The 11,883-nt window shown below is 35.5% G+C and overlaps 1 protein-coding gene across 1 annotated transcript; it reads left to right on the forward strand.

Moving 5' to 3' along the window:
• Positions 1-406: 406 nt before the first annotated feature.
• On the forward strand, positions 407-4,399 carry LOC106347682 (nicalin-1-like). The gene is made up of 14 exons (XM_013787271.3): positions 407-792; positions 873-1,024; positions 1,101-1,204; positions 1,466-1,532; positions 2,047-2,139; positions 2,207-2,371; positions 2,492-2,632; positions 2,707-2,784; positions 3,023-3,135; positions 3,258-3,318; positions 3,455-3,622; positions 3,715-3,816; positions 3,896-3,985; positions 4,068-4,399. The coding sequence occupies exons 1-14, from the start codon at positions 498-500 to the stop codon at positions 4,128-4,130; spliced, it is 1,692 nt and encodes a 563-aa protein (XP_013642725.2). The 5' UTR covers positions 407-497; the 3' UTR covers positions 4,131-4,399.
• Positions 4,400-11,883: the final 7,484 nt, after the last annotated feature.

Raw genomic sequence — 11,883 nt, forward strand, 5'->3', positions numbered from 1 at the left:
AGATTCAACAGTCATCTTTAACCATCAACATTCATGTAATAGAACCACCAACCTTCATGTAATAGATAAGTATTTTAGATGTTCAATATTTCTTAGTGTATTTTGGATACATATTAGGAATTGAGATCATGTTTGGTACAAGATCTTTTCGAGGTTTTGAATGTTTCAGGTTCTATCGGATATCCATTTAGATTCAGATTAGGTTCGGATAATACCCATAACCCGAAATACCACAAAACAAGACCCATTCGGTATTTACGTCGGGTTCGGATCAGTTCGGATTCATTTTTATCGGATCGGATTCGGTTCGGGTTTTCGGATTCGGTTTATTTGCCCAGCCCTAGTTTTGGTAAATAGTTTTGTAAAATGTGAAAAATAACAAAAAAGAAAAAAGAAAAAAAGAATTGAGAAGTCAATGAGGACATCAAGTAGTGACTCCAAAACTCAGAGATGAAAACAGATCTCTTGCACTAATCACAAAACCCTAGATCCCAAGTATGGCGGAGGAGAAGAATTCAAAGCAGAGACATCATCGCTCCATGCTCTTGGACTCCATGTATCCCGTCGTTGCGCTAATGCTCGTACTCGTCGCCTGCGTCGAGCTTTGCGACGCCGCCACCGTAGTAGATGTGTACCGTCTCATCCAATACGACATCTCCGGCGCTCCTTTCGGATCTCGTTTCTCCTCTCTCAACCACCACGCCGCTTCCCTCAGCTTCCAACACGGCGCCGATCTATCCCGCTCTGTACTTATCCTCCCACTCCGGGAGCTCGATATCGCATTCGTCCAAGGTACCTTCTTCGATTTTTGGTTTTAAGGATGAGCTAGTTAGTTAGTTAGTCACCTGATTCTTGGATTGCTATTTCTTCAGATTACATCTCACAGAAGCAGTCTCTTGGAGGATTGTTGATTTTGCTTCCGCAGACGTTTAGGCCTGGTTACATTGGCGGTGGAGAAACCCAAGATGGCCTCAGGGTATTATTAGCACAACTTGAGAAGTTGCTTCTCCACAGCAACATCCCTGTGAGTGTTCTCTTTCATTTGTATAAGTTTAAAAAGCTCTCTTCTTTCTATTGGTAATCATGATTTATTCTTACAGTTTCCTGTCTACTTCGCCTTTGAGAATGAAGAGACTGATGCTATGTTGGCTGATGTCAAGAAAAATGATGCACTTGGTCAGCAAGCTACTGCAACCACAGGCGGGTTAGTCTACTATTTCCTCAATCATAGTGATATGTCTTCTGCCGCACGATTTTGTTATAAGCTGCTTAGTAGAAATAATAATGATGATATGCGACTTTAAGATTGGGGAAGCTACTTGAAGTTTTATTGAATTATTTACCTATATATTTGAATATATGCTCATTCTTTCTACAATATTGTTCATTTCCAAGGAATGCTTTATTGATGAACTGTTACTTTAGTGTGTACGTTAACCATTTCTTTCCGTTAATATTTTTTCAGATATAAACTAGTTATCTCCGTATCAGAGCCTAGGAAAATTGCATCTCCCACCATCACAAACATTCAGGTAACTCATGGAATTTTGTTTTATTCTGATAAATGTCGTCACTAGCTTTGATATCTATGATAATAAGTAGCATAACCTTCTCTGTCGAATCTTAAAATTATTAGCTAATTCAGTGCTGGGAACCTTGTCTGGCCGCATTTTAAGATGAGTATGGTTACTTAGCATGATAGTCTTGTAGACACCACAATTGTTAAAGTCTGATGGTCTGGTTTGTGGTAGCTTGAATTTGTGCATCCTACAGTCCAATTTCCCTGCAAGGAAGTAATTTTTAAGTACGTATAGGACCAGTTAAGCTCATCCATTATTTCAGCAACTAGGGATTTGGTGTACACTTTCCTAATGTTTAGTGTTATTGAATCTAGTTTTAACATTATTATTCTATCCTATTTTTATTTTCCTCCTTGTTAGTTACTGATGTAGATATGTGGTCTCGCTGACTCTCTCTCTCTCTTTTACTGGTTACTTTTGGATGGTTGACATACATAAGGCCTGAGAGGATTTGGTTTGTGTGTAGGGATGGCTTCCAGGATCAAGAGCAGATGGAGATTCCAACCAGCTTCCAACAATTGCTGTTGTAGCATCCTATGATACCTTCGGAGCAGCTCCTGTATGTAATGTGTAGAAGATATCTTTAATACTCTTGTAATATGTACCTGACTAACTTGTATTTGTAGGCACTATCAGTTGGAAGTGATAGCAATGGGAGTGGGGTAGTGGCGCTTCTTGAAGTAGCTAGACTGTTTTCCACTCTTTACTCAAATCCCAAGACAAGAGGAAGATACAATTTACTTTTTGCGCTGACATCTGGTGGACCCTACAACTACGAAGGAACTCAGAAGGTACGAGACCTTACTTCCTGATTTCTACTAAAACCATATCCTTTGTGCATTTTTTGTTTGTGTGTTTGTTACATTTGCAAACGTGTTGGTATTCGTCATTAAGTATCATATCTTTTGCAGTGGCTGAAAAGCCTTGATCAGAGGATGCGTGAGAGCATTGATTATGCCATTTGCTTGAACAGTGTTGGCTCTTGGGACAATGAATTACTGGTTCACGTGTCAAAGCCTCCGGAGAACGCCTATATAAAACAAATCTTTGAGGTAAAAACGATAGTGTATGCATCGTTCAGTGAGTAGCTATTATGGTTCATTGGTTAACGAATGCATCTCTGCAGGGCTTCTCAAATGTGGCAGAAGACTTGGGTTTTCAAGTATCCCTGAAGCACAAGAAGATTAATATCTCTAATTCACGAGTGAGTCGATACTTAAATTTTGAATGATGCAACTTGATTTGCAACGGAGCTGACTGTTAAAACTTAAAAGTATTTCTTAGTTCATGTGCTCTTATTCATCTTGATTCCGGTAATCATAGATGTCCAACTGGCAGTTAGAACTGTTCCCAAAATTTGGATAGTCAGAATCTCCATCTCTCTCTCTTCGGCAATTGTATTTTCACTACTTTCTGACAGAGGTGTGTTGCTGATTGTTTAGGTTGCTTGGGAGCATGAACAATTTTCAAGACTACGAGTAACAGCAGCCACTGTATCCGAACTTCTGACTCCACCCGAGTTACTGGAAAGTGCTGGAAGTTTGTCTGATACGAGGTAGGCTTTAATCATCTGTTTTGTTGAGTCTTGATGAACTATTTCAACGTATTCTTTCCGGTTTCAACTTTGCAAGAATTGTCATTATCCTTAAGACTAACACGTCCATACTGTTTCTGAAGGCAACATGTGAATGAGGATTCGATCATTAAGGGTGTCAAGTTGGTGGCTGAAAGCCTTGCGGTAAGACAAGCACACTCAATTCAAGTGATTACTTTGTATACCGTCCTTGATTTCATTAGAGAAAAACCCCGTTCAAATTCTTAAAACTCGTTACATTTGGTGATAGCTGACTCAAATGTTTTCTTGGTTGCCGCAGAGGCATATCTATGGCCACCAAGGAAAAGACATACAGATTTTTGCTGATAATAGTAGTTTGGCTGTAAATCGCTTTTATGTGAAATCGTGGTTGGACAGTTTGTCACAAACTCCTCGGGTGGCACCATTTCTTTCAAAGAATGAACCACTAATCATGGCTCTGAAGAAGGTATTCATTATCTATTTTTGTGTCCACATGCGGCCCGCCCTGCAATTGTTTATGACAATGTGGTGTTAAGTAGGTGAGATACCTCTTGACAGGAACTAGAGGATTATACTGCCGAAGTGAGTATCCAACAAGAATCTTTAGATGGAATTTTCACATTTTACGACTCAACAAAGGCTAGCCTTAACATATACCAGGTAGGACTCTCATCATCATACATTATTTTAACTCATTTTCTCGAGCTAATTGTTTGTTCGGTTGTGTGCATTATTGTAGGTGGCGAGTGTAACGTTCGACTTGCTCTTGCTTCTGGTGTTAGGATCATACTTGATAATGCTTTTCAGTTTCCTCGTCATCACAACTCGGGTAATTATAGAAACCGATTGATCTCTTATACATATATATAGAGGTAGTGTTTAACCGAGAGTCGGTTTGAAAATGATGACAGGGACTGGATGACTTGATAAGCATATTCCGCCGGCCTCCTTCCCGGAAAATGAAAATCGCCTGATCGTTCACTTTATACTCATCTCTTTCTTTCTGGCCATTCACTCTCGCATTTGTTACAAGTTGAATCTTGAAGAATTCACAAAGAGAAGCGCAAAAAATGAGAATGTCTTGGCCCCTCTTTGACTTTTTTTTGTTTTGTTGTATTCATTTCTTGATCTAGCTGTTATCGCTTCTTAGTATTGTCTTTTTCTTTTCCTGCCAACAGATTTGCACCATCAAAATATAATAATGCAAGGCGCTCAACAATTTCAAAGAGCTGTCTTTAGTTAATCGCTCAAAAGTTCTTAAAAATAATAAAAAATAAAACAAAGAGTTATTTGGTTACATTTACTTTTGGAACCAATATTAAAAAAAGTATGCTTTGCTATAATCTTTTGACACTGATCCGACGAAAACACTCTTAATATTGCCATGTTTACAGCTGAAACACACAGGTGTATCCAAGAAAGATATGACATTTGATTTTGTTGGTGTGCATAAGTATCCCAGCACTTAGGCAACCTTGTGTCTACTTTATTTTTGTTATTTTGCGTCCACTTGATTTCTATCATCCAGTAGTTTCCAATGAAAGAATTTAATTTCATATAATTTCTCAACTAAAATGTAATGACAAAAATGTTTTTTGTATTGTTATTTGTATAAAATATATTTGATTATTTCAGTTTTAAGTGCTATATAAATTGAGTAACGATAATTTTAGAAGATACAATATAAATATATTTTGTATTGATTAATGTTTCAACCTGTGAAAACATTAATTAGGTAACAAATGATATATTATCTAACAGACAATGTATCGAACAAAAGGTACAAACTAACAAACCATGTATCAGCTAACAAACCATACTATATGTTTTCTTAATAAATCATAATTATGTGCATTGTGTTAAACGAATCAATAACATACACGAATTAGAAACAATGTATCTACTATGAAAACATATATCGGGTAACAAAAACTATATCAGTTAATAAATTATGTATCAAACATAATATAACTCCTAACCAGGCCCGACCCGGAAAAATTATGGGCTGGAAGCAAAAAAGAGAAAATTTGAGCTTGTTTCTAGATGAAAAATAAATAGTGGCTGGCTGTAGTCGAACTGTTCAACTCAGGTTAAGAATTTAAAGCTCTAAACTAACTGCTCTAATGAAGAATTTACAAAATAAAGGCCGAAAAATTATCTATTCTAAATAGGGCCGGAAGCAGGTGCTTCCACCGCTTGTACCCAGAGCCGCTACTGCTCCTAACAAACCATTTAACAACTAACCAACCATATATCTACAAAACACATATTTTGTAGCATCCTATCACATATTATCAGTTAGCAACAATTTGATAATAACATCTAACAAAACATTTATCTCAAATGGCGATATAAAACTGAAGATCCACTAAAACATGAATAATATCTGGTAACAAGTAAAATTTCTGCCAACATAATTGTTATCCATATTAAAATAAACATCACAAATTCGCTCGCCTCTTCTTCAGCTTTGACTTTGCTCTTTAACAGCCTTACAATCTCTGACAGAGACATCATCAACTGCTTCGAATCTAGATCCAACGCAGCTTTAACCGATGCCGCCAAACACAACTCAGACGTTCATATGATTTTGACATATACAAATAGAAAATAAAATGACCAACACACAAGAAGATATATCATCAAATATTAAAGCCTTAAGGAGAACAATCAAACACATCATCATATACTAAAGCTTTAAGGAGAACAATCAAACACATAAAATTAATTCAATGGAAAAATAAAGTCTAGTTTGAATCCATCTTGGTAAAATCATTTTCAAGCGTCAGATCAAGAAAATAATAAGAGAAAAGCAGTGCAAGAAAGATTTCAAACAAACCTGATCCTCTTCCATTTCTTTCAATTATAAATATCTTCATATTTCAGAAACTAGACAAAAACCAAAGAAGTTAAGAGGAAATAAACAAGGCAAGAGGATAGAGACTTTATAAATGGGAGGATAACTAATCATTATAAATGTAAAAGTGATTCAAGATATGAGATGAGAAAGAGCTAGAGATGCAGAATCAAAAATCTAAGTGGAAAGAAAGCTAGAGATGCATAACCTATGAGATAAGAGGAGAGAGAGCTAGGGCCTAGGATAGCATGGGTATTATCGGAATGAAAATGGTGCAAGAATATTGGGGGTATTCCCCTAATTATTTTCCATTTTGTGTGCATAGGCTCTAATGACTCTAAAACAAATATATTGGGAGCATTCTAAGTTTTGATAGTAAGGTATCTTCCTTATTGGGTGTATGTTGTATTCATTAACTTGATTAAAATCTGTTTGTATTTGTTCTCTGACTCCAGCTCTAATGACTCTTGTCTTTCGATCTATGTTCCTCGTTTTTTTGTGTTTCTTTAGTGGGAGGTTGCGGTGGCGGGGTCTTGTTGCTTCTATATCCTGTTCTCCTCGTTTTAGGAGGTAGCTCTTCTAAGGCAGAAGCTGCAGTCACAATTCATTTTGGTTCTACAGATGTCTCGCGGGTGACAGTTTGCTCTTGCAAATTAATCAGTCCCCGGTTCATTGTGTGGATTCAATTTATGTTATCGATTTGATGTCTTTGTACTACCCTGGTTATCCAGGGTCTTGAGTTTCTTTTATTTTCTGTTATTTTTATTTAAATCTACTTTATGTAGTTTTCAAAAACACCAAAAATAATAATGAAGTGGTTTAAAACACTAAATGTATGCTTCATGCATGGCATAAGACCATCTCCGTACTTACTCCATTATTTACTCCAAAAATAGAATTGGAAATGGAATATGAACAAAAATTAAAAGATTACTCCATAAATAGAGTGATTTTTTAATTTTGTGTTCTTACTCCATTTCTCACTCCATTTTTGGAGTAAGTTATAGAGTGGGGATAGAAATGCCCTAAACAATAATGACCATATGCTTCTTAATATTTTTAGTATGACCTTATTGTAAAACTGATTTGTTTTCTTTGTAAACCAAAATGTGTCTAAATCTATTAACAACCTTACTAAATATTTATAGTTACGAACATAACTATGTTATTGTGGGATTATCCACCCAAACCCAATCAAAATGGATCATGTCCCATATTTTTTTTAAAAAAATTTAGTCTTTTCCGAATCTTTTGTAATTTGAAAGTGATAAAAGAAGTCAAAACCTATGAAAATGACTTATGATAACAAAATAGAACTATGAAAAAGACATAAGATAAAGAGATGTTAAATTGATACATGGTGTGGTGTTTTTAAGTTTAAAAGGATTAGAAAGAGCTAGTTCTAGAGAAAAATATGTAAAGTTTAATGTTAATCTAATAACTAGATGAGTTGTTGACACTCTGGGTCAAAGACATCAAGTATTTCCAAAACTACTATAGGAGAAAAGTAAGAAACAATAGCATTTTCTATTGATAGTTCATAATAACTGATCATAAATAAAGTTTTTCTTTCACAAAACTATTAAAAGATTTGCATGATATAATCTTCCATTTGGAGCATAAACAGCTCTTTGTTTATTGCAACTAATAACCAGTACGCATCTTCTTCAGTCCTATAAAGAACTAAAGAAGCAGCATGGCAGCTATAAAACTCATCCCATGAAGATATTGGTGTTAATTATACTTTTATAATTTCAGTTATGAAATCAACCCAAGACCATAATCTAGATTTAGTTTAATTCAACCTAGTATGTTTTCTTAGAGAGAAGAAAGAAACACTAAGTTTAATCCATGCTTAATCTGGCTTAGTAAAGAATAATTTCACCAATTGATTTATTCTTCTCTTTATCATTTTCTCTAATTAAAATAAGAGTAATTGGCATCAGTGCACCCAAATGGATCACATATTTGCCATATAACCTCAAGCATATAGTCCAGTTTTCTATGACCGTTTTACCCCCTGTGAGCTACTTTCCCCTATGATCCATAGACTCTGGTGCATGACAGTGGGGAGCTTTCTACACATTGGACAATTCAATGTCTCGCAACTTTTCCAAGAAAAAAAAAACAAAACAGAGCTAGCTGCGTATAGGTGTTTCCGTCCAGAGCATCGAAGATATGCATTTATTTTTATTTCTGCACCCACCCTAGTTTGATATTTCTATCAATATTCTTCAATCGTTTCATTCCAATATTTCTAAACCCTAAATTCTCTCGTTCTCCATTTTCGATAAATTCTCTAAATCTTTGATTTATGTTGTTTCCTTCTACCATAATCGCGTTCAATGGAGGAAATTCATATTTTCCCTAGATGCTGTTCACCGTTGGCAAAGAGCTTTGGGTGAGCAAGTGAACTCGTATCACAAAATCAAAAAAACAGAGGCCCTTGAACCTAAAGAGATGGATGGAGTTCTTACACAATTCGACTTTTGGGAAGATTCTGGCCGTTGAAGAGAATCTGCAATTCTCGGGTACGTTTAGACAACATGTAGTTGCGATTAACAAGATTGGTAGAATGTAGAGGTGATAATTCATGCATATACTGGTTCAAGGTAAAAACAACATAGATCTGCTAACTTTGTTTAATTATGGCTAATTGTCTTTTTAGCGGTTAACAAGATTGATAAAACATAGAGGTGATAGAGTATGCATACACTTTGTTTATGTTAAATACAACTTGTAGCCGCTAATCTGTCCGTTGATGGATATGTATATGTCTAGCGGTTAACAAGATTGATATAATAGAGAGGTGATAGAATACGATGTCCTGGTTTAAGGTTAATAAATTATTTATCCGCTAAGCTTTTTACATATGGCTACTTATAATTTTAACCGCTAAGCTTTTTTATTATTCATCGACTTTCCTATTGATTTAAGCTCATGCAACATTCGGTGTTGATGGATGTAAGGCTATCACTCCTCACATTCTCCCAGACGCCGCAAAGCAATTCGTTCTTAAATTTCATGAAGACCTCTTGAAGTAGTGGTTACTACTACGGACTTTGTTTAAGATTTTAAGGATTGTTAGTTTCTTTATGCACACTATCAACTTTTCGTTTTAACGGATAATTCATGTTTACTAGTGAGCCATTATATTTTAGTCGTTAACTCAAATTATTAGGCTTTAAAATAGTGCTAGATCGTTTAGCCTAACTCAAATCGTGAAGCGGTAACAAGATGTCTTCCCAAAATGATCAATACAAATAACCGATTATTAGATGTATTAACATGGAAGTTAGGTGATCATTACACCATATTTTTGTCGCTAAATCAGCTCAATACACCCATCATAATGCTTATTTGCTTAACCGTTAACTCAAATCGTTAGGCAGTAACAATATGTCTTACCAAAACACAACTCAAAATTTTAACCTATCTTAATAATATTAAATCATTAACACCCATCTATGAAATCAGATCTAAACTGATTAATACACTTAACCGCTATTCAAGAGACTTTACAATTAAAATTTGGTTAGAAGCTCATTTACGTATAGTTAACATCGATTGGCCCCATAAATCTTAGTTAACTGCTAATGATATACATTACCAAGCAAACATATAATGTAACACAATAACTAGAAGTTAAGTTTCGACATCATTACAAGTACGAAATCCGTCCTTTACCCAACGGACCTTCGTCTGATCCTACTGCTTTGAATCCGCAGACTGACACGTACGACCACTGTCTCCCTTTCTATAAACGCAAGGTTAGTTTCGTCCATTACTGGTTAAAAATTTATTCACTTTTACCGTTTGAAAATTCATGGGCATTTAACAAATTTGGACCTTAATTGGGTATATTCAACCCATTGTCCCAAAAAAACGCAAATCGTAAGCTGAAAAAGATTATTGGTGACAAATAGCATTTTTCGAAAAAGGAGTTGATTCAGTGTCACCCTTCGAACCTATATATAATTATATATGTTATTTTATTTCAGTTTTTATATTCATTATTAACTACCATACATATATAATTATATATACGATCATAGGAAATACACATATATACGATCTGTCGAGGTCTGTGTCACTCATTAGTCAAATTGACCATGTTTGCAATTACAGTATGGTCAAGACATAGGAGAAGACAAAAAATGGAAAAAGGTAGCTCTCCTTTCTTCCCATGCTTTTTTCCCCCCATTAAGTTACAAGGTTGTCTAAAGGTTTTCAGATCAAATTGATTCAAATTTTATGTTCCTATAACATTGAAAGCCTCTACATTGATTCAAGAGATTAGTTTCCACTTCCCTTAACTCCATCAAGAGTGTGGGGGAGGTGATTAGCCAACATTTTATGCAATAAAAATGATCTATACGAACAAGAAATTTTTTCAATTTTTTTGTTATGTATAAAAAGAAAACTAAGCTTATTGTTAATGTCAAATTGAAATCAATCTTCCTTGTGTTTTTATTTCAACTTAAACTGTAATGTCGATCATTCAAAGAAATTAATTTGGTTGAACTGACCGAACCCTAGCAAGAGAAAGCCCTGTTCCATCATCGTCTGCTTCTCCGGTGGTCAGTGCTTCTAACTGTCGCTGGGATCGGTCCTGTTTCTTCTCTGAAGTTAGGTGCTCAAGCATGGGTTCGAACGCCTCCCCTTTTTGGCTGCTCTTAGGATGTCTAGTTTTTGTTATTGTTTTAGTCTGTGTCCATAGGTCTTCTCTGTTGTGTTACTTTATAAATATGAAGTTATGACGGTTTGGGATTTCTCGGGTTTCCTCCTCACTATCTGTCGCCTTCTTAAGGTTCCTTTTTCAGATTTAAATTTTGTTTCTACTTCTTCCATTAGATTTGGTGATGCTTTCAGGTGGTTCTGCCAATTCAGTTTCTTTTCTATATCCCTTGGTCATCTTTGATAAAGGTCTTTTAAACTATGGCTTGTGTTTTTTCTTTGGGTTGTGAATAAGATTTTTGTAATTTATGAAGTTGGTTGGTCTTGAGGCAGGGATGGGTGGTGGCTACTTAGTGTCTTCGGTTTGGGTCTCCCGGCTGTGATATAAGGTTCTGTCATCTGTTCTCGGTGGCATCAGATATTTTATCTAAATTGTCTTCAGTAAGGTCTTGTTGCTCGGCCTTTGGGTTTCTTGATGAATTTTTCATTGTAAAGCTTCAGTGTTATGAATTTGTGCTGTTCTTTGTTTTTTTTACCGACAGGTTTTCTGGTTTTCTTAGTATGGGACTGAGGAGTTTTAGCTCAATCGCGCTTGGTATTTAAGTAGTTTAATTGTCAGGCGTGTTCTTCGTTGGCTGCTCGGGTAGAAATTCATTTTCTTGTGGCTTCTTTTAGTTGAATTCTGTTGTTAAGTGATGGTTTCTTGTGGATTTTTTCCGGAACTATCTTGGAGCTCTTATACCACGACAAATAATTTGGACCTTCAACGCCTTCTCGTTCAAACTAGCTTTCCTTATCGACTTGATTTGCATTTTTGCTGATTTTTTATTAGCTCCATGGGTTCTTAGTGATCTTGTTCCTTCCTTGTTTCATGTTATGTTAGATGCCTTCTAGGTTTCATCCATGGCTATGGGTTGTAATATTTACTTTATACAATGAAGAGGATGTGTCACAAATTAATTTTTTCTATCTCAACTTGCATATCTCTAGATTGAACATGTCTAAACAAATTGATACATATTTGATTATTTTCGTTAATAACAAGAGAGAATAGAGGAAGCAAATCGTCGAGTAGTAATATAATAGGTAGAACATAATTTTGTTGAACCAAATAACAAAAGACTGAAAGAGGGACATAAAAAAATATTAAACATGATGACACAAGTAGTATGTCATGGTAAAATGGGTAAATG

Source organism: Brassica napus, chromosome A6 (assembly GCF_020379485.1).
Source record: "Brassica napus cultivar Da-Ae chromosome A6, Da-Ae, whole genome shotgun sequence".
NCBI lineage: Eukaryota > Viridiplantae > Streptophyta > Magnoliopsida > Brassicales > Brassicaceae > Brassica > Brassica napus.

Coding starts and splice junctions, on each gene's coding strand:
- LOC106347682 (XM_013787271.3), top strand. CDS start 498: ATGGCGGAGGAGAAGAATTCAAAGCAGAGACATCATCGCTCCATGCTC. Junction 2,140..2,206: donor ATACCTTCGGAGCAGCTCCT/GTATGTAATGTG, acceptor TTGTATTTGTAG/GCACTATCAGTTGGAAGTGA. Junction 3,136..3,257: donor GGAAGTTTGTCTGATACGAG/GTAGGCTTTAAT, acceptor CTGTTTCTGAAG/GCAACATGTGAATGAGGATT.